Raw genomic sequence first — 25,652 nt, 5'->3', positions numbered from 1 at the left:
GGAGCTTAGTCCACTGAAAGATCAACCATAATCTTATTGAAAGGCAGAACAGGCTTAATGGGACTGCTCCTATTTCTTATGTTCTTATCACACAAAAGATGCAAAATCTGTTCAAGTTTAAAGACCAGGAAGGGATGAGGTTTTAGTTTCTATCAAACATACCTGATGGAAAGTATAGGCACACCATGCTGAATGTTTGTGGCCTGTAGTTCGCTGTGTTCTGTTTTCCTCCTTTCCTAAACAGCATGGATTTTTAAAAAATCTTTTCATTGACAGACACCATTCTAGAATCTAAGGAACTTTGTAAGGTCAAACCATCACCATTTTATCTTTTAAAAATATCTTTGTAGGCCCCAGTCCAGAAGATTTGTCAGCTTTTCATCCGTTAATATATCCTGTAGAATTTCTTCATCAATATTAAATTCCTTTAATCTTGTTGATCCTCACTGTTTTCAATGAAAAATGAAAGACATATTTAATGCCTCTGCCATTTCTTTAACCTAGTCCATGATTTTTGCTGTCTCTAAGATTATAAGCTTCTAGTTTGTTTTACATATTTTGCTGACTTAGTATCATTCTGTTTTCCCTCTCTCCACCTATTTCTTGATGCTTCTAACCCTTTTGATGCTCAACATCTTCTCAGAAACACTAAGCTCCTTTAACCCGGTATCATAACTTTTAATCATGGTAGTGTATTTTTCAATGACGTTTTTGTCCTCGGATGATGTATATTTATTGCAAATGGTGAAATATTTCTTAATTGTTTGCCATTGCTTACCTGCTACTATCTTTCTCAATTTCTTAGTCTACTGTAGCCAACTCTTTATAATTTCAGAATTAAACAAATTAAACAAATAATTCTCAAACCTAATGGAAAAATGCAAATATTATATTTACTCTTCTACAAGTGATATTTTACTGTAAGATTTATTATTAACCATGTTTGATTTAATATTTTGCAATGAAACATTAAGCATGCTCCTTTAATTGATGCTTTAAAACATTGAATGCATTCAAGGTGAATTTCAGGAACAAGGAACTTGTCCTTCTATACCTACAACATTTTTACACCATTTTTTCTGTACCTTCAGTTTCTTCTGTTCCTCCAATACATTTAAACATCAATTTTCTAAGGAATATCTGACTGCCTTAATATGCATAGTAAAATATACTTAAAAGTATACACTTGTGTATAGATCGAACTATGCAGACTTTTTAAGCTGAAGTTAGGGGGTCACCTAATACACAAGGTATTGTTTTCAAGGCTTTGAAATTCATACTTGGTATGAGTCAAAAAATGGACAAACGAGAGCCAGATCTCTACATAAAATAATAAACAATAAAAGGAAAAAGAATTATGGACATTATTGAATATTTATCGACAAAATAACTGTCTCTGTTCTGCGTGCTACAATAGAATGGGACAGTAGTCCCCCCTACATGCAAGGATCCAAGATCTACTGCAGAAGCCCAAAACCACGGATAGGTGCGAACCCATTCACTTAAATGGGAAGTTTTACCTTCCTGGCAGCCCTGGTTCTGGAACATTCCCTGTAGTATGCTTGGGCCATGGTAAACCGTGGAAACCAACTCCGTGAATACGGTGGCCGCACTGTACCGTTACAGTCATTCTGAAAACCTGGAGCAGAATGTGACTGCTGGCAAACTGGAAGACATTGAATGGAGCGGAATGGCCAGCAGACTGGAAAGCAGGAGCAGAGCAGAATGGGCAGGCACAATGACTCAAATGTTGATCTGTAATTGTGAAGAACTAGGGTCTACTAATACACAAGATATATGGAAATTACAAAAATTGGCCAAAAATAAGGGGTTTACTTATACATGAGATCGACCTATATACAAGTATATACATTCCACATATTGATGTGGAGATGCCAGTGTTGGACTGGGGTGGACAAAATTTAGAAATCTCAACACCAGGTTATGGTCCAACAGGGTTATCTGGAAGTACAAGCTTTCGGAGCTCTGCTCCTTCGTCATGCAGCTAGAATTTATAGTAAAACATCAATGTCTTACAACTAATGTGATGTATTGAACAAACCTAGATTGCTGTTAAGTCTTTAATCGCTTAGAATGGGTTGCAGGTTTTGATTCATTAATATGTAAATTGCAGAACTGCTTCCAAGTCACATTCCTGAGATAACTTAGGTTTTATGGAAGAAAAATTATATCTCAACTCAGCCAATGCATTAAAGGCATGAAGTTAGAGTCTCTATATTCCAACCTTGAGTCAGACCAGTTCTATTCCCAGAGTAGGAATTTATAAAATATCACATGCACTGACTGCCTACAGATAGTGCTTTTTGAACAAAATAGAATGTATCTGCAAATGCAAATTCACTCCATAGACTGACTTATGTGTGTTGTGTGCGCACATGAGGGCAGCACCACCTCAGGAGACAGGTGGGATGCGACCGATAGGGTACACTTCATTGCCCAGTACTTCCTGGGAGCGGAGAAACTGCGCCATGTTCTTTGCAGTGTGCAACACATTATTGATGAGAATGAGCACCCTGTCAAGATCTTTCCTATGTCTCCACTTCTCATCTTTAAACAATCACCAAACTTTAAAGACCATTATTCCCATGGAACTGCCCAGCCTTCAGGACATCAGTCAGAACACCATACTACTGTCATGGCAACCACTGCAAGACGTGTCAGTGTCGTCATAGATACTATCGTTGCACGTGAGGAGACACCATACACCACGTGTGTGGCAGGTAGTCATGTTGCCTATCTCATGGGCTGCAGGCAAGGATATCCTGAGGCATGGTACAGTGGCGAGACCAAGCAGATGCTACAACAATGAATGAATGGACACTGCAACGATTGCCAGATTGGGATGTTCCCTCCCAATCAGGGAATATTCCAGGGGTCAAGGACATTTGGGACTTCGGGTGACTGTCCTCCAAGGCGGACTTAAGGATGCATGACAATGCTGAGCAGAGGCTGATAGCCACATTCAGCACCAATGAAGGTGGTCTCAACTGGAATCTTGGGTTTATGTCACATCACAGGTGACCATATTGCACTATACACACTCTCTAGCACACATTCACGCACGTGATCTCTCCATTGAGCTCATGCACGCTCGCTCTTGCTCACTCCCTCTCGCGCTCGCCCTCGCTCGTGCGTATCCCCTCGCCCCCGTCCCCTTTGCTCGCTCACCCTTGCATGCACATCCCTCCCCCCTTGCCCTGTCCTCTTCCCCCACCTCTCGCTTGCTCCCGCCCACCTCCGCTCTTCCTCTTAGTGCCCTCTCTCCCCGCAAACATGCACACATATATAAGTCTGTGGGATCAGTTTGCATTTGCAGATACATTCTATTTTGTTTAAGTATCATGTACTCTGTAGGCTGTCTGTCCATGTGACATTTTATAAATTCCTACTTTGAGTCAGACCAGTTCTAATTCCAATGTTGGAATACAAAGATTCTAACCTCACACCTTTATTGCATTGTCTGAGCTGAGATGTCACTTTTTTACATAAAACCTTAAGTTATCTTGGGAATATGACTTGAAAGAGGTTCTGGGATTTACATATTAATGAAGCAAAACCTACAATCCATTCTAAGTAATTAAAGACTTAACAGCAATCCAGGTGTGTTCAATACATTGCATCAATTTTATGACACTGCGATCTTTCATCATAAATTGTGTCCTGTGTTCCTGCCCCACTAGATCCCTGACGAAGGTGCAGCACTCCAAAAGCTTGTACTTCCAAATAAACCTCTTTCTCTAGGCTGGTATTGTGTGATTTTTAATCAAAAATATTGAAGTTGCTAATTATGTCAGTTTATTTTTGTAGTTTTGTATAAAGTACTTCCTCCAATGTGGTGTCACTTTTTGAATATTACTTTTGACTCCTGATTCTAAATCAGTTATAAAAATGTGAATAAAGGTGTCCTAGCACTGATGTTTGAACACATTTCATGTCTGGTAAGAATCTTAATTAACAACCTCAAATCACTACTTTGAGGGTTAGGAAAGAGGCAAATGTTAAGTACAGAGTCAGTGGAGGAGTCTGAACAGAGGATATACTGACAGATTATCAATGACATCAAAAAATAGCAAGGAAAAGAGTAACTACAAAACTAAGTTATCAAGGAAGATGAAACAACAGTGAAATAATTAATTGGCACATCATGGAAAAATAGAGTTTTATAATGGGAAGTGGACTAATGAGGTGCAGAAAGAAAAATATAGTGAGTAATAAAGAAATGACAAATGTAAATACAAGCAAATAATATTTAATAAGTGCAATGCAACAGTGAGGCATGATAAATTATGAAATTAATGGGATAAATTAATTTAAAATAATGAATAAAACAAAGAATTGCAAATGTTGGAAATCTGAAACAACAGAAGTTGTTGGAGAAACTCTACAAGTCTGGCAGCATCTATATACAGCAGTAAAAAGCAGAGTTAATGTTTGGAGTCTAAACGTCCAAACTGATTCTACTAGAGAATTGTTTCTCTACTTTTCCTCATTTCCATTCAAGCTGATTCTTTATCTTTAGAAGTATGATATCAAAGGAATGGACAAGTATGTGCATGAAGAAAGCATTGACCGGCTCATGCTGTCTTTCAGTAAGGATGAAGGCTAAGGGCTGAGGAAAGGTTTTTGGAAATCAGACCCTGCATATTTCCTCGTTAGGGAAGAACCGTTAAGGCCTTCAACACAAGATCGTCACAAAGATCCAAAACGAAATTCAGAATAAACCACTTCTGGTGAATAAAAGCAAAAGTACTGCAGATGCTGGAAATCTGAAAGAAATGCACAAAAGAGCTGGAGAAACAGGTCTGACAACATTCACAGGACAGTTCTGAAGAAGAGTCCAATTGGACTTAAAACATTAACTGTTTTTCTTTCTTCTCAGATAGTGAGTTTCTACAGTTTTTTTGTGCTTGTAACTTAGTGGGAATGTGGAACTCTATATCATGAGCAGCAGTTGAAGTAAATCATTTAGATGCACTTTAGGTGGAAGCTAAAGCACAAACACCTACATAAATTGGTTGAACTAAATGGCCTGTTTCTGTAGTATATAGCCAATGTTGTAGGCATTGTTAAAGTTGCAGCTTGGGTTTTCTTTAATAGTTCCTTTTTACTTCGCTTTTCAATCATGTTATACTATTTTTACAACTTTGCTTGATTGTTTGCTATATAGAACTTTGCCTTATTACTTCATTCAATCTGTACTCATGTTAGCAATTATGTTTGTCTTATGTTATTTTGTCCACTATTCTGTCAATGTTTGATAGATCATTTTGCAAAATATCACCACTATTTGAACTAATGTAATAGTTCAAATAGGGTTTGAATGTTTCCTTTTTTTTCTACAGGAAATTCAGCAGGTAAGAACTCCTGAGGACTTGGAAGCATTTATGTTGAAACATGGAGAGAATATCATTGACACACTGGGAGCTGAGGTTGACCGGCTAGAGAGTGCACTCAAGGTACTATCTATTTAAACCAAGTATTTGCATGGGCTTAATTTTTTTTGTCCAAATTTTTCACCTATGTGATAGTGCAAGAAACAAAGGAAAAATAACAGAAGTTGCTATTCTTGTGGACTTGATGAAGAAATTGATCTGTTGCTGAATCAAAGAAAACCATTCAGGCCACTGAGTTCATGCTGGCTCTTTATAAAACAAGAGTAAAAAGTGAGGTCTGCAGATGCTGGAGATCAGAGCTGAAAATGTGTTGCTGGTTAAAGCACAGCAGGTTAGGCAGCATCCAAGGAACAGGAAATTCGACGTTTCCTGATGAAGGGCTCTGGCCCGAAACATCGAATTTCCTGTTCCTTGGATGCTGCCTAACCTGCTGTGCTTTAACCAGCAACACATTTTCAGCTCTTTATAAAACAATCCAATTAGTCCCGGTGCTCCACTCCATCTCCATAACCCTACGGTTTTGTTTCTCCAGAGCCCAATCAGTTTCCTTTTGAAATTATTGATCGTCTGTACTTCTGTAGGCTTTGGGCTCTGTCTTTTCCAATTTCTGCAAGAAGTTCTTATCCCCTGCATCTCTCAATCAAAATCTTAGCTTGTACCTTCAAGTAATAGAAGCTTATCTTTGCTAAAATTCTTTTGAGGTATGGATACGACAGCAAGGTCAACACTTGTTGATCGTCCCTAAGTCCTCTTCAGAAGGAAGTGGTAAGCCACTGCCTCGAATCACTGTCATCCATGTGGTGTAAGTACACCCACAGCACTGTTGGGCAAGGAGTTCAAGGAGTTTGGCCTGGCAACAATGCAGGAATGTTAGGATTGACCCAAGTCATGCTGGTGTGGGGCTTGGAAGGAAGCTTCATTTCAAGTGGTAGAAGTCAAAAGCTTAGAGACTGTTGAAGGAATTCCTGCAGTACACATTGCTGCCGTTGTCTCAGTGGTAGAATAAATGTTGAAGTGGTGAATGGGGTGCTTATCATGCTTGCATTTGTGCAGAATGGTATTGAGTTTTTTGGGTGTTTTGGAACTGCACTGATCCAAGAAAGTGGAGAGTGTTATATCACCTGTCTGAATTGAACCTTGAAGATGATGGACAGACTTTGCGGAGTCAGGGATTAGTTACTCACAATAGAATATGTAGCCACTCACCCCCTGATGTAGCCATAGTATTCACATGGTTGGTCTAGTTTAGTTTCAAATCAATGATAACTCCCAGAGTGTTAATATGAAGCGTTCAGCAACGTTAGACCATTGAACATCAATAGGACAGGGTTAGATTCTCTGTTTTTGTAAATAGGCATTGCATATCACTTGTGACACAACTGTCACTTGACATTGTTATGAAGATGTGGGTATACCTTTTTAGAGAATTAAAAGCAGCAGAACTGCCAGACACAGCACCAAGTGTTCTCAATAAGGTAACAATGTAACACTCACTCAAACAACTTGATTAGCTTGTTGCCTATTCAAATTCGGCCAATCAGTTTAAACTGTACCCTGAGTATATTGACAATCTTAAAAGCGAATGACATAATCTGATGCTCTGGGGTTTAAGACCGGAGGAACCTTGAACAGGTTGAGAGGAGAACTACCAAATCCTTGCATGTAACAAACTGCTTGAAAAAAGAATATCTCTTAAAAGTACCTTTTTCAATCAGTAACCTGTAATGCAAAAATTCCTAACAAGGAGAAAAGAAGACACAGCAAGATCCAAAGACAAGAACCTGGTTTTGAGATGTGTTGTTTTGTAAATCTTGGGAGTTTTATCAGACTTGTATTATAGAAGGAAAAGTAAAAGATAGGTTTTAGAAAGAAATTGTAAATAGTGGTTAGTTAATTATTCTCTGTCAAACTTTATTTCTTAATATTTCTAATTTTTACTTTACTTAGTTCTTGGCCACTTGAATTTTTACAGATTACTGCATAGGATAAATCTTTGTGTTGCTGGTTTTAAATTAAGCAAGAGAGTTTACCCCATGTCGTAACACCATTTATCAGCCCAAGCTTGAATGTTGTCTTGTTGCATATGGACCTGCTTCAGTATCTGAATCACAAATATTGTGGACACTGGGATATTTTTGAGTGCACATTCTGACTTTGACAGAAGCAAGATTGTTGGTGAAACACCTGAAGATGGTTGGGTGCAGGACATTACCCTGATGAACTGGGCTCTGATAATGCATTGATAGTGTCTCTACCTCTAAGCCAGACTGGGTTCAAGTCTCACCTTCTCTAGAGGTGCATCACAACGTGATCCCTCAGGAATTGAGTCATGTTGCGACATGGTAATTGTGTCCTTACCTCTGTGCCAGAGGACTAAGCTTCAAATCCTACCTGTTCCAGAGGTGTTTAATGGATTCTGCGACTAAGTTGTTAAGTAATATCTACCCTGAGGATCTCTTGCAGTCACGTCAAATGGACTGGGATTATTAACTTTCTACAACAGCAGTCAAGCCCTTTGGTGCTAAGTATAACTACAGCCAGTGGAGAGATTTCTTCCTTATTCCCATTGACTTCAGTTTTGCTGGGGCTTTTTAATGCCTTACCATCAAGGACAGTTGTGCTCACCTCATTTCACCTGAGATAGATTCAAAACAGGTCTAGCAGTTCATGACTGGATTTGCATGCATTATTGTGGGCTATCAGCAGTAGCAGGATTGTATTCATATTTCACCAATTTATTGACCGTCTTTGGGGAAATAATGTGCTTTGAATAAAGGGCTACAAATGGATGTACTGTACTTAAATTTCTAGAAGGCATTTAATACAGTGCCACAAAGGTTATTGTAAGAAATAAAATGTCAAGGTCTAGGGGTAGCTTATTTGTATGGATAGAAGATTGACTAGTTAAAAAGAACTGTTTGGCATGAATGAATCACTTCCTGGTAACTAGTAGCATGCTACAGGGATCAACTTTGTAGCCTCAGCTTTTTGCAGTTATATAAATGACTTAGATGAAGGAGCCACATGTATGGTTATTAAACGTACTAAATATTACAAGGGTAGAGAAGTAAGTGTGAAGAGGAAATGAGGCTGCAGAATAGTATAGATACGGTAAGTGAGTAGGCAAAAGTTTGGCATTTTATGCAGGAAATGTGATATTGTCCACTTTGGCAGGGAAAATCAAAAAGCAAAATGCTATCTAAATGATGAGTGCTTACAGAGCTCTAAGATGTATAGGGATTGTAGTATCCCAGTTCATGAATTGTAAAAATAGTGTGCAATTGTGAAAAGTACAATTAATTATGAAAATTAGTAGAATGTTGGCATTTATTGCAAGGAAAATTGAATGCAGAAGTATGCTCTGTTGTGCATTGCATTTTGAGACTACATCTAGAATACTGTGTGCAGTATTAGGCTGCTTATTTAAAGAAAGACGTGAAAGTATTGGAAGCAGTTCAGAGAATGTTTACTGGATTAACACCTAGATTGGATGGGTTTGATACAAGGCCGGAGTGGATACTTAAAGGATGCTTCCTCTTGGGAGAAAAATAAGGGATCATCCGTTTAAGATGGATAAGAATGTTTTTGTCTAAAACATGAGATTTAGAATCTCTCTACTTGAAGGCAGTGGAAACAGTATCTCTGAATACTTTTATGGCAAATAGTCTTTCTCCCTCCTGCTTGCAAAGAATCTATCAGGGCAGGTGGGATTGTGAAGTAATCAAATCAGCCCTGATCTTCCTGAATGGAGAAACAGGCTCTAGAGGCATATGTGCAATGCTGGCATCTACCCAAAAGTGGAAAATTGCCAAGGTGTACTCTGTCCACAGAAAGTTGGAGAAAGCCAAACCAACCAATTATTGTCCTGTTAGTCTATTTTTGATGATCATCAAAGTGATGGAAGATGCTACAAAACAGCATGTAGACAGCAATAACGAGCTTTTGAAAGTGTACTTTTTTTAAAAAGAAAACAACATTTAGCTGATTGTGTACCATTTTTATTTCAGCAAAAATATCCTGATGTGCGTCATGTGGACTTAGAAATTTTATAATTACTATGGACTATGAAGATGCCTGGCATATCTAATGAAGAGCACTGGGGATACAGAGATGAATATTACTTCCAGCCAGTACTGTAATGCTATTGTGATTATTACAAGCTATTAGCATCACATGCTGTTATGACTCTAGTGCTTTAAGACATCGCACAGTTAAAATATGTAAAATTGGCAGACTTCAGAATTACAGTGCTATGGAGTGATCTACTGTTATGGGACTTCCATATGGCTGAAGAAGTAGTTTTAATATTATATATTAGCAGGACAACTATTTTGAGTTAATGGAATGTTATCAGAATGCCTGTTCTAAAGTGGTGGGAGGTTAGCAACTTTGTTTTCAAGTTGGATGATTGCATAACTTTCTATTGAAACATTTTAGTTGTTTTTGTTGACTTATGTAAGTTATATACTGAAAAATCTCTCAAATTCAAGCTGTATACTATTCAGACTGTCTATTTGATAATGTTCATCCTTGACATAAGAGCAGAAGAAGTAAAAGTTAACTGCAAATAAACCTTATTTGTGGATCCATTGAATTTACTGGTCCCATAACTGAATATCAAATCTAAAGTTAATGTTGTTTTAATCAAGATTTTTAATCATACGCATGGAAAATTTTAATTTGAAATTGGAAGGATTTTTTGAAAGAAATTTTTTTATTAAGTTTAAAGTGTTAATATGCCAAACAAATGGAATTAGATCATGTTTTATTAATTTAGTTATACATTTATTAAATGACAAAAGACCTCACCACATATAAAATTAGAAACCCACAAGTTAACTTGCTTTGAAATTGATTAAACCGAAGTCTATTTATGTAGCAGTCATATTGGTAGTTCAACAGCTGTGCTTTACAGAAGAAGGTCGAATTAGTTTCTATTATTTCATCCTTTCACCAAAATAAGTATAGTTTTTTGAACTATTAGAAAAATAAAGGTGCAAGCATTTAAATTAAAAAATAACTTGATAATTTAAATTATGTATCTTGTATTTGTGGGATGAATGCACGTTATTTGTCATTTGAGTCCAGAGTGATATTGCTATAAGCATATAGCCATCTGTAACATTGAAAAATAACTAGAATACACTAGAATTTACAAATGCTGTTAGAGCATGGAAGGCAATGCTGTTGAAGTTACTTTGTGTTTTATTTCGTTAATCTAAATTGAGAAATAAATTTAGGTGGTTTACTGAAAACCTTTCCTATGGATCTTAGACAAAAAAAACCTGTCTGCTAGTTGGGTAAGGGTCCTAAATAAAAAAAGATGTAGACAGTTTCTAATGTTTGTGCTTCCAATTTATCAGTGAATTTTGACACAATGTGCTGAAATAGTCACAGGATAGTTGTCATGGAAAGTTTACAAGAAATGATACTCCTTGAAGTAGGAATTCTGGTCTGAAATTCAGGGTCATTATTCTGGCAGTGATGAAACTATACCTTGTATCCAAATCTGGTAATACTGTCATTGGAAATTTAAACTGCTAAGTTCTTCAATAATAGTATCCCTCACATTTAGCCCATAATAGATTGGAAGGTTTTATATCTAGTCTTCACCAAATATTCTATAGCATTTTTTAATTAGATTGAGAAATGACTTTTTTCAAGCAGTAATTTTTTTTGTGAAATGCTCTTATAATGTTTTTGCTTTCTTTTAAATTTGTCCAGTTTAGACTGGCAAAAGAATTGTATTACTAAAAATAATGGACTTCTGTTGAATGTTAATTATTTTTGTTCTACATAATGTAGAGGAATAATTTTCTTTAAATTTTTATACTTTAAATTTAGCAGATAAATTTGGATGATTAAGAAAATATGTTTATTTCTGGAAAAAGAAGAGCATTCTCTCTTTTACTGTGGAGTATAAATATTGGCTTTCCCTTTAAACTGGTATTTCTGTCCTGATCCATGCATGAAGGAAAGCTTTGACAAAATGTCATCTTTCAGCAATATTCATTTAATAATCAGTTAACTTATTTCATCTTCTCAAGAAATGAAGTCCAACTAGGAGGTTTGTGGAGGAGGGTAATGGTTGGGGAAGACACGACCTAATGCAAATATCTTAATCTATTTACCTAAGCTTGTACATCTTGTCCATCTTTTCTTACAGTTTCCTTTAGAATCAGACTGATTTTCAGTGTTATATTTTAGAAGTATGTCTGTTTGTGAAATTAATTTATTTAAGGATCTTGGTATGGAATCCTTTGCCTTTTCAAGCAGTAATGCAATTTATTTTTTTTTACTGATAAATGTACTTATTCTGTCAAACCCTTTGTTCTTTATTGAATTGTAATTTCATTATGCATTACCAAATTGGGCTTTGTAGGATTCAAAGATCCTGAGTGCAAAATATGAATAAATAATTTAAGCTAAAAAAGCCTTGTCTGAATAACTTATTTTAAAGAAATTGGCTGAAAAGTTTGGAGTGTCCTCTATCATGAAGAGTCATTTGAGTTATGTTGGCTTTCTGTACAGCAATCTGATCAGTTCTGTCTCGCTCTTCTATCCCTGTTACGTTGCAAGTTTATTCCTTCAAGACGTAACCAATTTTGTTTTTGCTAGCGCTGTCAATAAACCAACAAAATATACCTCAAATGTCTCAAGGTTTGTTGTTTTATCACGCCCTCCGTGAAATCTGAAATCAATTCAGGATGCGAGCGAGAAGGCGCTCTACTGTTAAATTTATTTAAGTGATTTATTCTGTTGTTTTTTTTTTAAAGAAAAGTGCATGCCTGCTGCATTACATTTCTATTACTTAGTGTGTGTTTTTACAGTGATTATGTGGACCCTGTTGAACAACCAGAATACTTGATGACCAGCACACTCCTGGTCTCATAGGTACCAGTTAAAAGAAGGTTTGCTATATTTAAATTATTAATCTCACAGCCATCGTCCTTGTTGGTAGCAGGTTGTATGTTGCAATGCAGTTGCTGTGTAAGACTATAACTTTCCTCTTCCCATCCCCATGTATCTCTTGCCCAAACCATTACTTGTGTGACCTAGCCATTGTACCAGCTACGTTGCCTGTCTTTGCATGCTTTTTCTTAATTTGTAATAGCTTTGTACACTTCTATCAAATCCCCCTTGGTCTCCTTTGTTCCAATAAGAACAGTAAAACTTTAGAGTCATAGAGATGTACAGCACGGAAACAGATCCTTCGGTCCAACCCATCCATGCTGACCAGATATCCCAACCCAATCTAGTTCCACCTGCCAGCGCCTGGCCCATATCCTTCCAAACCCTTCCTATTCATATACCCATCCAAATGCCTCTTAAATGTTGCAATTGTACTACATCCTCTGGCAGCTCATTCCATACACGTACCACCTTCTGCGTGAAAAAGTTGCCCCTTAGGTGTCTTTTATATCTTTCTCCTCTCGCCCCAAACCTATTCCCTCTAGTTCTGGACTCCCCGACTCCCCCTGTCCATGCCCATCATAATTTTGTAAACCTCTATAAGGTCACCCCTCAGCCTCTGACGCTCCAGGTAAAACAGGCCCAGCTTGTTCAGCCTCTCCCTGTAGCTCAGATCCTCCAACCCTAGCAACGTCCTTATAAATCTTTTTGAACCCTTTCAAGTTTCACAACATCTTTCCAATAGAAAGGAGACCAGAATTGCACACAATATTTCAACATTGGCCTAGCCAATGTCCTGTACAGCTGCAACATGGCCTCCCAACTCCTGTACTCAATACTCTGACCAACAATGGAAAGCATACCAAACGCCGCCTTCACTATCCTATCTACCTGCGACTCCACTTTCAAGGAGCTATGAACCTGCACTCCAAGGTCTCATTGTTCAGCAACACTCCCTAGGACCTTATCATTAAGTGTATAAGTCCTGCTAAGATTTGCTTTCCCAAAATGCAGCACCTCGCATTTATCTGAATTAAACTCCATCTACCACTTCTCAGCCCATTGGCCCATCTGGTCCAGATCCTGTTGTAATCTGAGGTAATCCTCTTCACTGTCCATCACACCTCCAATTTTGGTGTCATCTGCAACTTACTAACTGTACCTCTTATGCTCGCATCCAAATCATTTATGTAAATGACAAAAAGTAGAGGGCCTAGCACCGATCTTTGTGGCACTCCACTGGTCACAGGCCTCCAGTCTGAAAAACAACCCTCCACCACCACCCTCTGTCTTCTACCTTTGAGCCAGTTCTAAATCCAAATAGCCAATTCTCCTTGTATTCCATGAGATCTAACCTTGCTAATCTGTCTCCCATTGGGAACCTTGTCGAACGCCTTACTGAAGTCAATATAGATCACATCTACTGCTCTGCACTCATCAGTCGTCTTTGTTACTTCTTCAAAAAACTCAATCAAGTTTGTGAGACATGATTTCCCACACACAAAGCCATGTTGACTATCCCTAATCAGTCCTTGCCTTTCCAAATACATGTACATCTTGTCCCTCAGGATTCCCTCCAACAACTTAGTGGGTGGCACGATGGCACAGCAGTTAGCACTGCAGCCTCACAGCGCCAGAGACCTGGGTTCGATTCCCGACTCAGACGACTGACAGTGTGGAGTTTGCACGTTCTCCCCGTGTCTGCGTCGGTTTCCTCTGGGTGCTCCGGTTTCCTCCCACAGTCCAAAAATGTACAGGTTAGGTGAATTGGCCATGCTAAATTACCCGTAGTGTTAGGTGAAGGGGTAAAGGTAGGGGTAGGGGTATGGGTGTGTTGCGCTTCGGCGGGTCGGTGTGGACTTGTTGGGCCGAAGGGCCTGTTTCCACACTGTAAGTAATCTAATCTAAACTTGCCTACCACTGAGGTCAGGCTCATTGGTCTATAGTTCTTTTACCGCCCTTCGTAAACAGTAGCACCACGTTTGCCAACCTCCAGTCTTCCGGCACCTCACCTGTGACTATCGATGATACAAATATCTCAGCAGGAAGCCCAGCAATCCCTTCTCTAGCTTCCCACAGAGTTCTTGGGTACACCTGATCAGGTCCTGGGAATTTATCCACCTTTAACCATTTCATGACATACAGCACTTCCTCCTCTGCAATCTGGACATTTTGCAAGATGTCACCATCTATTTCCCTACAGTCTATATCTTCCATATCCTTTTCCACAGTAAACAATGATGCAAATATTCATTTAGTATCTCCCCCATTTTCTGTGGCTTCACACAAAGGCTGCCTTGCTGATCTTTGAAGGGAGAAAGTGAGGACTGCAGATACTGGAGATCAGAGCTGAAAATGTGTTGCTGGAAAAGCGCAGCAGATCTTTGAGGGGCCCTATTCTCTCCCTAGTTACCCTTTTGTCTTTTAATATATTTGTAAAACTCCTTTGGATTCTCCTTAATTCTATTTGCCAAAGTTATTTCATGTCCTCGTTTTGCCCTCCAGATTTCCCTCTTAAGTATACTCCTACTTTTTTTATCTCTTCTAAAGATTCACTCGATCTATCCTGTCTGTACCTAACGCATGCTTCCTTCTTTTTCTTAGCCAAACTCTCAATTTCTTTAGTCATCCAGCATTCCCTATACTTACCAGCATTCGCTTTCACCCTGACAGGAATATACTTTCTCTGGATTCTTGTTATCTCATTTCTGAAGGCTTCCCATTTTCCAGCCATCTACAACCTAATCTTGTATCTAAAATTCCTCCAACCAGTCTGGGTAATCTCTGCATCCTCTTGTGGATCTGCACATTTTGCTTAAGATATGAGGGTCAAACTAGCCAAAGTACTCCATCCATGGCCTAACGAGAGTTTTATAAAGGTTACCATAACTTATCTACTTTTGTACTCATTACATCAATGAACACACAACTCTTATAGGCTTTGAGAGTGATTCTCTGAATATGTTCTGCCAAACTGCATCCCCTCTCAGTTCTCTATTTAAATTCCATCTATTGGTTGTCTGCCCATTCCACTAGCCTATTTTTGCAGTTAATTGGTTTTATTCTTTCTTTTTTCCACTTCTCAAAGTTTGATTTGATTAGTAAGTTTTGACATTTTACACTATTATATTGTCTGTCATTTATTTATAAATCAAAAATATCCTAAAAAAGACTTTTGGAAAAGCTTTTAACCTCCTGGCTGAAAGTTTATTGCAACTTGCTCTTTTCTGCCCTTAAAATTGTTTTAATAACAAACTTATAACAGTAACTCTTCTATTGTGGGTCTCTATTTTATTAACCAGCTTTTTATATGTTCGGTTTATCATTTCTGACAGGCCTGCTGTTACGAAGAATAACTTTTTTAAGTAACTGGCACTTTCACATCCTCTGGTATCTCCCCTGTTTTTGGGGAAGATAGGAAAATTCCAGCAATTCCTTTCACTTTCTCCACGTTTGCTTCCCTGCACAACTCAGGATGCAAGTCTTAGAAAATCTGCTATATAGGACTGGATAGGACCCATCCAAACACTGTAAAGGAAGAAAGTGTGGGAACTAGAAGGTGCTGGCTACAATAATCTAATTCTCTTTGGATACAGGCTTAGTACCAGAGAACTGGAGAATTGCAATTATTAAAATATCAAAACCAAAGGACAGGTAAGATTGTGTTCAGTGTTGGTCATCTTGCTATAGGAAGGATTTTATTAAACTGGAAAGAGTGCAGAAGAAATTTTTAAGTATATTGCCAGGACTCAAGAATCTGAGTTACAGGGAGAGGTTGGACAAGCTAAGAATTCTTTCTTTAGAGCATAGGAGACTGAGGGAGGTCTTACAGATGTCTATCAGATGATGAGAGGCATGGATAGACTGAATGCAGTTGATCTTTTTTTCCCAGGATTGGGGGTTCATGGCCTCGAGGGCATCAGTTTAAGGTTAGAGGTGAAAGAATAAAAGGGTAATCTGAGGGACAACTTTTACAGAGGTTAGTATGCATATGGAAAAAGCTGCCAGCAGAAATGGTTGAGACTGTTACTTTAACAACACTTAAAAGGCATTTGAAAAAATACTTAGATAGGAATGGTTTATAAGGCTATGGGCCAAGTGCAGGGAATTAGGGTTAGTGTTGATGGACATTTTGTCAACATGGATCAATTTGGGCCAAAGAGCCTGTCTCCATGCAGCAGAGCTCTAAGACTCCAAGGAGTTCAAATATATGCACTGAAGAAGTCGTTGGATTTGAAACTTTATCTCTGTTTCTGTTAACAGATGTTTCTGGGCCTGCTGAGTTTTTCCAGCACTTTTATTTTAGGTCTTCAGTATCGAAGCTTTTCTTTGTGGCCCAGGGGTACATGTTCACAAATTTGGCAGGTCTAGGGACTCGGGAATTTGGGTTGTATAAGCCGAGTGAAAAGAATTCAATAGAACTGGAGAATGTCTTGATGGAATAGGAACCATCTGAGTTACAGGGCTGCATTGTTAAACCCCTCCTGTTAGCTTTGAAAGTAAAAAGCAAGTAAAATTCAGCCGATATATCTGCTTGCTATCTACTCAACCATTCCCATCACCACTCAATTTCAAAAGCTGGAGGATGGGAATAGGGAAGCATGGTGTATGGGCAGTCCACACCCTGGTCCCCTATAGCCCTCACTGCGGCTTTTAAACTTGACACTGGCTAGGTCTCCAATTGCATGCAAAGTCGCAATCCGGCACACCTTCCCCACTTCAAATACTGAATGCACTACCAGAGACATAAACCCTGGTGGTGAGGTGGCACTTCTTAACTCTAAAAGATGGAAGACTCATTTCCAGTCTAGAAACATCCAGAGCCTTTGCAAGGCAACTGTTTTCTGTGAGAACAATGCTCCCACGGGTTGGGATGTGGGGACCAAAGGGCCTGGTAAAATCCAGCTCACTTCCTGAGACCCATATAGATGCAATAAGGTGAATGGTTGCCTGTACTGTAACCATGCTATAATTTATTGTACAATAGTTTCTAATGTAGAGGAAAAAAAACAGGAGGATACTTGTCTCAAATTAAACTTATGTACATTCTACACTAATACTGAAACTTTGGTCTGTCCAGTTCTATTGTTAAAACCATATAATTCTTTTATGTGAAGGATCAGGTATCCAATTTGTCATAAGAAGGTGAACTTGAAGAGCTCAATGTTTGGAGGCACCATGGTGTATCTCGTGGATACCATAGTGAATTCCTGGACTTGGTAGAGGATGTACCTGCTGGCTCATTAGATGGCAGAGAAACTCAACAGATCTGAAAGCAACTGTGGAGAGTGAACAAAGTTAACATTTTGAGGTGACCTGGGTGCTGTAGGTGGTAATAGCTGTGGGTCTGCAGGCCAACACTGAGATAAAGCAGATACTGCAGAGCAAGTATATTCTATACAATGCCCAAGGGTGTTCTCTTCCATTGATAGCAAGAAGTGGCTGTATTACTGCACAAAAAAAAATTAAAGCCAGCACTATTAACTCTAATATACTTAATTATAAATCCAGTTTATTTTTTAACTCTGCCCAAGCGATCACTTTGATGTCATGAAATCTTGACAGTCCATTCACTCTGTGCTAGACTCATCTTGAATTCCATTTAATTTCTCCTCCGTTTTTTCATATATCCATCTGGTGCAAGGTATCTTTGGGGTTCCTTCAACTAATTTTGGCTGAATGATCCTCCTAACCTTCTTTTTGTTTGGAGACCTTGCAACTTTGGACGACTCATCTTCAGAGTGGATTTCACTGCCTTGTCACTCAGATATTAAATAGTAGAGAGATCTTCATTACCTAATGGTCTTCATGTTCCATGTCCTCGCTTTGGGCGGATGCAAGATGCTGACTTACTATCTTTTAGAACTTGCAAATATGTCAAAGGCCTCAGTTGCGAGAAGGCTTAGAATCATATAATATTGAAGAGGTCCACCAAGTTTGTATTGCCAAAACTCTGCTACTATCTACACCAGCGCTGAAAATGTGTTGCTGGTTAAAGCACAGCAGGTCAGGCAGCATCCAAGGAACAGGAAATTTGATGTTTCGGGCCAGAGCCCTTCATCAGGAATCTACACCAGGCCTATAGCCTTGCATATTTTGACAATGCAAGTGCTCATCCAAGTACTTTTTAAATGAGGTGTCAACTACCCTCCTAGCAGATCCCCATCAACCTCTGGATGAAAATATATTTCCTCAAATATTCTCTAAACCTCATGCCTTTAATTTTAAAATTAATGCCCCTCACTATTGACCCTTGGCCTAAGTGGAAAGCTGCTTTCTATCACTCTAGCCGTGCCCCTCATACTCTTACATACCTTTTAGCAGGTCTCCCTCTGACTTCTCTGTTCCCAAGAAAACAATGAGTGTATCGAGTTTCTGTTCATAGCTGAAATGCTCCATCTCAGGCAAGAGCCTCATGAATCTCCTTTGCATCCCTTCCAGTGTAATCATGACCTTCCTGTTGTGTGGTGACCAGAACTGCACACACTACTATGTCCAAGGGCCTAACCAAAGTTCTTTACAGCTCCAACATGATCTGCTCATATAATCTATGCCATGACTGATAAAGGCAAGTGTCCATTATGCTTTCTTAGTTACCCTATTAACCTGTCCTGCCACTGTCACAGATGTGTGGGTAAGCATCTCAAAGTTCCTCTGAGCTTCCTCGTGCTCTGCCGTTCATTGAGTACTCCCTTGTCTTGTTCCTTCTTCCAATGTGCATCATACACTTACCAGGATTAAATTCCTTCTGCCATGGACCTGCCCATCTGACCAATTATCTTATGGCCTTCTAACAACTTCCTCTTCACTGTCCACTACCAGGTTAAACTTTGATTAGTAAATCTGTAGATGACACATTCTCCCCCACATTTTCAACTACATCATTTATGAGTTTCACAAACAATAAGGGACCTCTCACTGATCTGTCTGGTGTGTCACTGCTTATCAGGCTCAAGTCTCTCAGACAGCCTTCTATCACCGTTTCCTGACACTAAACCGATTCTCACCTTCTTCAAATACCAACTGCAACTCAGGCTGTTTACTGTGAAATTTCCCCAAGATATATTTTATTCATAAAATTTATGCAATCACATTACTAAACATTCCAAATTGAATGTTTGGCAGGTATAGTGCAATGTGCAGGAATGAACGACTATCCACTTTGGGAAGAAATACAGAAAGTTTCTTAAATCGTGAGAATGGAAAATGCAAAAGTGTAGAGATTTAATGTTGCAGCTGTAGACAGCCTTGGTGCTATCACACTCGATGTACATACACCAAACTAATTTGTGAGATGGAAGGTTTGTTTCATTTATTCAAATTAAACTCTATCTGCCACTCAGCCCATTGGCCCAAATGATCAAGATCCCTTTGTAATCTTAGATAACCCTTCTTTATTATCGAATATACCACCAATTTTGGTGTTGTCCACAACTGTACTAACTGTGCCTCCTAAATTCTCATTCATATAAATGACAAGCAAGAGTGGACCCAATACCAATCCCTGCAGAATGCTTCTAGTCACAGCCTTTCAGCCCAAAAAACAATCCACCACCACCCACTGTGTCCCACCACCTAGTTAATTTTATATCCAATCAGCAGGTTCTTCCTGAATCCCAGGTTACTAACTTTACTAATCAGTCTACTATGTGAAACCTTGTCAAACATTTGACTGAAGTTCATGTAGACAAAGTCTACCACTCTGCTCCCATCAATCTTTTTGATTTTGTCCTCAAAAAGCTCAATCAGGTTTGTCAGACACTATTTTAGTTTAGATTAGATTAGATTCCCTACAGTGTGGAAACAGGCCCTTCATCCCAACAGTCCACACTGACTCGTTGAAGAATAACCCCCAGACCCATTTCTCTCCAATTAATATTTCTAACACTTTGGGCAATTTAGCATAGCCAATTCACCTGACCTGCACGTCATTGAACTGTGGGAGGAAACCCCTGCAGACGGGGCAAATGTGCAAACTCCACACACAGTTGCTTGAGGCTGGAATCGAGCCTGGGTTCCTGGTGCTGTGAGGCAGCAATGCTAATCACTGTGCTTTCCCCACACAAATCCATGCTGACTATCACTAATCGGTCCTTGCCTCTCCTAAGTGCATGTAAATTCTGTCCTTCAGAATCTCCTCCAACAACTTACCCACCACTGATGTCAGACTCACCAGCCTGTAGTTCCCAGGCCTTTCCTTACAGCCTTTCATAAATCAAGATACAACATTAGCCAACCTCCAACCCTCGGGCACCCCATCCATGTTGTAGATGATACAAATATCTCTGCCAGGGGACATGCAATGTCTTCGCTAACTTCCTGGGATACACTTGATCAGGTCCTGGAGATTTATTCACCTTTCTGTTTTCTTTAAGATCTCCAGCACCACCTCTTCTGTAATGTGGGCTGTTTCCAAGACATCATCATTTCCCTGAGTTCCCTAGCCTCCGTGACTTTCTCCACAGTAACTACGAATGTGAAATTTTCATTTGGTGTCTCTCCCATCTCCTGAGGTTCCACAGACCAGTGAATCTTGGGAATTCTCTGACCAGAGGGATGTGGAGGGTCAGTCACTAAGTTCAATGATCAATTTCTATATTTAGAAGTATCAAGCGATAATGTAGGAAAATGGCATTGAACAGTTGCTCCTTTTTTGAGGTATTTTAGATGCTGGGGGTAATTTCCTCAAATTCTAGGAGCAGCAATTATGGTTTTATATGCTGTTGCATTGTTTTGGAACTTTTGGGGGAAAAAAGTCAAAACAGCGGCAGTTTTAAAAGGGAGAAGTACAGATGAAGGTAGCATATTATGAGGTCAGTGCAGGAGAGAGAGAAAAAGAAACTGACACAGCAGTGAACCTGCATAGTTACTGCCTTTGCTGTTTGAATTCACGTATCGCTGGATATCGGAGTGTGCCTGGGAAAATTAACAAACAGTAAAATTCACAACTGATCTTAGAGGAACTGTTTGGGCAAAGTTCACAGCACAGAAGCAGATAAGTGTATTCTTTTTAAGTGTTACCTACAGAAAGTCTGCAGTAGTGAGTAGAGTGGGTTACTTGATTATATGTTTTTTGAGATATGTCTCTTGATTAAACTTAAAATATAAGCCGTAACTATTAATCTAACCTGGGGCAGTGTTTTGCAGAGGAAGGAGACGGTGTTATTTTCTGGGTCTGTTGATTGTGAAGGAGCAAAAATGGCCTTTTGTAGAGTGATATGTGCTTCTTGTCAGATGTGGGAGTTTAAGGGTTACTGCGGATTATATCTGCAATAAATGCTGTTGAGATCGAATGGATAAGTTGGAGAGACAGTTAGAAGCAATGAGGAATTTGCAACAGCAACAGTATATGATGGATGACAGTTACAGGAAGTGGGGAAAGTCTCAGATACTGTGAAATTGACAGGTTAACTCCAGGAAGGGTAAGAGTAGTAGATACCTGGTGCAGGTGTGTTCTGTGGTTATACCCATTTCAAACAAGTATGCTGTTTTGGAAAATGTAGGGGGTGATGGATCCTCAGGGAAATGTAGCACAAACAGCCAAGTTTCTGGTACTGAGACTGGCTCTAATGCAACGAGAGGGATATGTCGGGTTCCAAGAGATCAATTGTATTAGGGGATTCTCTAGTCCGAGGTACAGACAGACGTTTCCGTGTCCAGCAGCGAAAAATCAGAATGGTGTGTTGCTTCTCTGATGCCAGGATCAAGGATATCTCAGAGAGGATGCAGAATGTTCTCAAGGGGGAGAGGGGCCAGCAAGAGGTCATTGTTCACATTGGAACCAATGACACAGGAACAGAAAAGATTCTGAAGGGAGATTACAGAGAGTTAGGCAGAAATTTAAAAAGGAGGTCCTTGAGAGCAGTAATATCTGGAATACTTCCGGTGTTACGAGCTAGTGAGGCCAGGAATAGGAGGATAGAGCAGATGAATGCATGGCTGAGGAGCTGGTGTATGGGAGAAGGATTCACATTTTTGGATTATTGGAATCTCTTTTGGGGTAGAAGTGACCTGTACAAGAAAGATGGATTGCACCTAAATTGGAAGGGGACTAATATACTGGCAGGGAAATTTGCTGGAGCTACTCGGGAGGATTTAAATTGGTAAGGTGGGGGTGGTGGTGGTGGTGGTGGGGTGGGTGGGGACACCCGGGGAGATAGTGAGGAAAGAGATCAATCTGAGACTGGTACAGTTGAGAACAGAGGTGACTCAAACAGTCAGGGCAGGCAGGGACAAGGTAGGACTAATAAATTAAACTGCATTTATTTCAATGCAAGAGGCCTAATGGGGAAGGCAGATGAACTCAGGGCATGGTTAGGAACATGGGACTGGGATATCATAGCAATTACAGAAACATGGCTCAGGGATAGACAGGACTGGCAGCTTAATGTTCCAAGATACAAATGCTACAGGAAGGATAGAAAGGGAGGCAAGAGAGGAGGGGGAGTGGTGTTTTTGATAAGGGATAGCATTACAGCTGTACAAAGGGAGGATATTCCTGGAAATACAAACAGGGAAGTTATTTGAGTGGAACTGAGAAGTAAGAAAGGGATGATCACTTTATTGGGATTGTATTATAGACTCCCTAATAGTCAGAGGGAAATTAAGAAACAAATTTGTATGGAGATCTCAGCTAACTGTAAAAATAATAGAATAGTTATGGTAGGGGATTTTAACTTTCCAAACATCGACTGGGACTACCATAATGTTAAAGGTTTAAATGGAGAGGAATTTCTTAAGTGTGTACAAGATAATTTTCTGATTCAGTATATGGATGTACCTACTAGAGAAGGTGCAAACTTGACGTACTCTTGGGAAATAAGGCAGGGCAGGTGACTGAGGTGTCAGTGGGGGAGCACTTTGGGGCCAGTGACCATAATTCTATTAGATTCAAATAGTGATGGAAAAGGATAGACCAGATCTAAAAGTTGAAGTTCTAAATTGTAGAAAAGCTAATTGTGATGGTATTAGGTAAGAACTTTCGAAAGCTGATTGGAGGCAGATGTTCGCAGGTAAAGGGATGGCTGGAAAATGGGAAGCCTTTAGGAATGAGATAACGAGAATCCAGAGAAAATATATTCCTGCTAGGGTGAAGGGAAAGGCTGGTAGGTATAGGGAATGTCGGATGACTAAAGATATTGAGGGTTTGTTTAAGAAAAAGGAAGCATATGTAAGGTATAGACAGGGTAGATCGAGTGAATTCTTCGAAGAGTATAAAGGCAATAGGAGTATACTTAAGAGGGAAATCAGGAGGGTAAAAAGGGGACATGAGATAGCTTTGGTAAATAGAATTAAGGAGAATCCAAAAGGTGTTTTACAAATACATTAAGGACAAAAAGGTAATGAAGCAGAGAATAGGGCACCTCAAAGATCAGCAAGGCGGCCTTTGTGTGGAGCTGCAGAAAATGGGGGAGAGTAATTTGCATCAGTATTTACTGTGGAAAAGGATATGGAAGATATAGACTGTAGGGAAATAGATGGTGACATCTTGCAAAATGTTCACATTACAGAGGAGGAAGTGCTGGATGTCTTGAAACGTATAAAGGTGAATAAATCGCATGGACATGATCAGGTGTACCTGAGAAATCTGTGGGAAGCTAGAGAAGTGATTGCTGGGCCTCTTGCTGAGATATTTGTATCATCGATAGTCACAGACTGGAGGTTGGCTAACGTGGTGCCACTGTTTAAAAGGGTGGTAAGGACAAGCCAAGGAACTATAGACCAGTGAGCCTGACCTCAGTGGTGGGCAAGTTGTTGGAGGGAATCCTGAGAGACAGGATGTATATGTATTTGGAAAGGCAAGGACTGATTAGGGATAGTCAACATGGCTTTGTGCGTGGGAAATCATGTCTCACAAACTTGATTGAGTATTTTGAAGAAGAGAATTGATGAGGGCAGAGTGGTAGATATGATCTATATGGACTTCAGTAAGGCGCTCGGCAAGCTTCCCCATGGAAGACTGGTTAGCAAGGTTAGATCTTACAGAATACTCGGAGAACTAGCCATTTGAATACAGAACTATCTCAAAGGTAGAAGACAGAGAGTGGTGGTGGAGGGTTGTTTTTCAGACTGGAGGCCTGTGACCAGTGGAGTGCCACAAGGATTGGTGCTGGGTCCACTACATTTTGTGTCATTTACATAAATGATTTGGATATGAGCATAAGAGCTACAGTTAGTAAATTTGCAGATGACACCAAAATTGGAGGTGTAGTGGACAGTGAAGAAGGTTACTTCAGATTACAACAGGATCTTGACCAGATGGGTCAATGGGCTGAGAAGTGGCAGATGGAGTTTAATTCAGATAAATGCGAGGTGCTGCATTTTGGGAAAGCAAATCTTAGCAGGACTTATACACTTAATGATAAGGTCCTAGGGAGTGTTGCTGAACAAAGCTGGAGTCACAGGTAGATAGGATTGTGAAGAAAGCATTTGGTATGTGGGCGGCACGGTGGCACAGTGGTTAGCACTGCTGCCTCACAGCGCCTGAGACCCGGGTTCAATTCCCGACTCAGGCGACAGACTGTGTGGAGTTTGCACGTTCTCCCCGTGTCTGCGTGGGTTTCCTCCGGGTGCTCCGGTTTCCTCCCACAGTCCAAAGATGTGCGGGTCAGGTGAATTGGCCATGCTAAATTGCCCGTAGTGTTAGGTAAGGGGTAAATGTAGGGGTATGGGTGGGTTGCGCTTCGGCGGGTCGGTGTGGACTTGTTGGGCCGAAGGGCCTGTTTCCACACTGTAAATCTAAACTAATCTAAAAAAAAATGTTTTCTTTTATTGGTCAGAATAATGCGTACAGGTGTTGGGATGTCATGTTGCGGCTGTACAGGACATTGCTAGTCCACTGTTGGAATATTGCATGCAATTCTGGTCTCCTTTCTATCGGAAAGATGTTGTGAAACTTGAAAGGGTTCAGAAAAGATTTACAAGGATGTTGCTAGGGTTGGAGGATTTGATCTATAGGAAGAGGCTGAACAGGCTGGGGCTGTTTTCCCTGGGGCGTCAGAGGCTGAGAGGTGACCTTATAGAGGTTTACAAAATTATGAGGGGCATGGATAGGATAAATAGTCAAAGTCTTTTCCCTAGGGTCGGGGAGTCCAGAACTAGAGGGCGTAGGTTTAGGGTGAGAGGGGAAAGATATAAGAGACCTAAGGGGCAAATGTTTCACACAGAGGGTGGTACGTGTATGGAATGAGCTGCCAGAGGAAGTGATGGAGGCTGGTACAATTGCAACATTTAAGAGGCATTTAGATGGGTATACGAATAGGAAGGGTTTGGAGGGATATGGGCCGTGTACTAGCAGGTAGGACTAGATTGGGTTGGGATATCTGG

The 25,652-nt window shown here is 39.8% G+C and overlaps 1 protein-coding gene across 4 annotated transcripts in view; it reads left to right on the top strand.

Moving 5' to 3' along the window:
• slc30a9 (solute carrier family 30 member 9) overlaps window positions 1–11,809 on the top strand; it is a 149,095-nt gene extending 137,286 nt beyond the window's left edge. For all 4 annotated transcript variants that reach the window (XM_060824535.1, XM_060824543.1, XM_060824526.1 and 1 more), the window contains 2 exons: window positions 5,364–5,477; window positions 9,422–11,809. In XM_060824535.1, coding sequence (XP_060680518.1) covers window positions 5,364–5,477; window positions 9,422–9,466 — 159 coding nt within the window. In that variant the 3' untranslated portion in view covers window positions 9,467–11,809. The remainder of the gene's footprint in view (window positions 1–5,363; window positions 5,478–9,421) is intronic.
• The last annotated feature ends 13,843 nt before the right edge of the window (window positions 11,810–25,652 follow it).

Source organism: Hemiscyllium ocellatum, chromosome 1 (assembly GCF_020745735.1).
Source record: "Hemiscyllium ocellatum isolate sHemOce1 chromosome 1, sHemOce1.pat.X.cur, whole genome shotgun sequence".
Lineage (NCBI taxonomy): Eukaryota > Metazoa > Chordata > Chondrichthyes > Orectolobiformes > Hemiscylliidae > Hemiscyllium > Hemiscyllium ocellatum.
The sequence above is the reverse complement of the archived record's forward strand: the minus strand, read 5'-3'. Positions and strand labels throughout refer to the sequence as shown.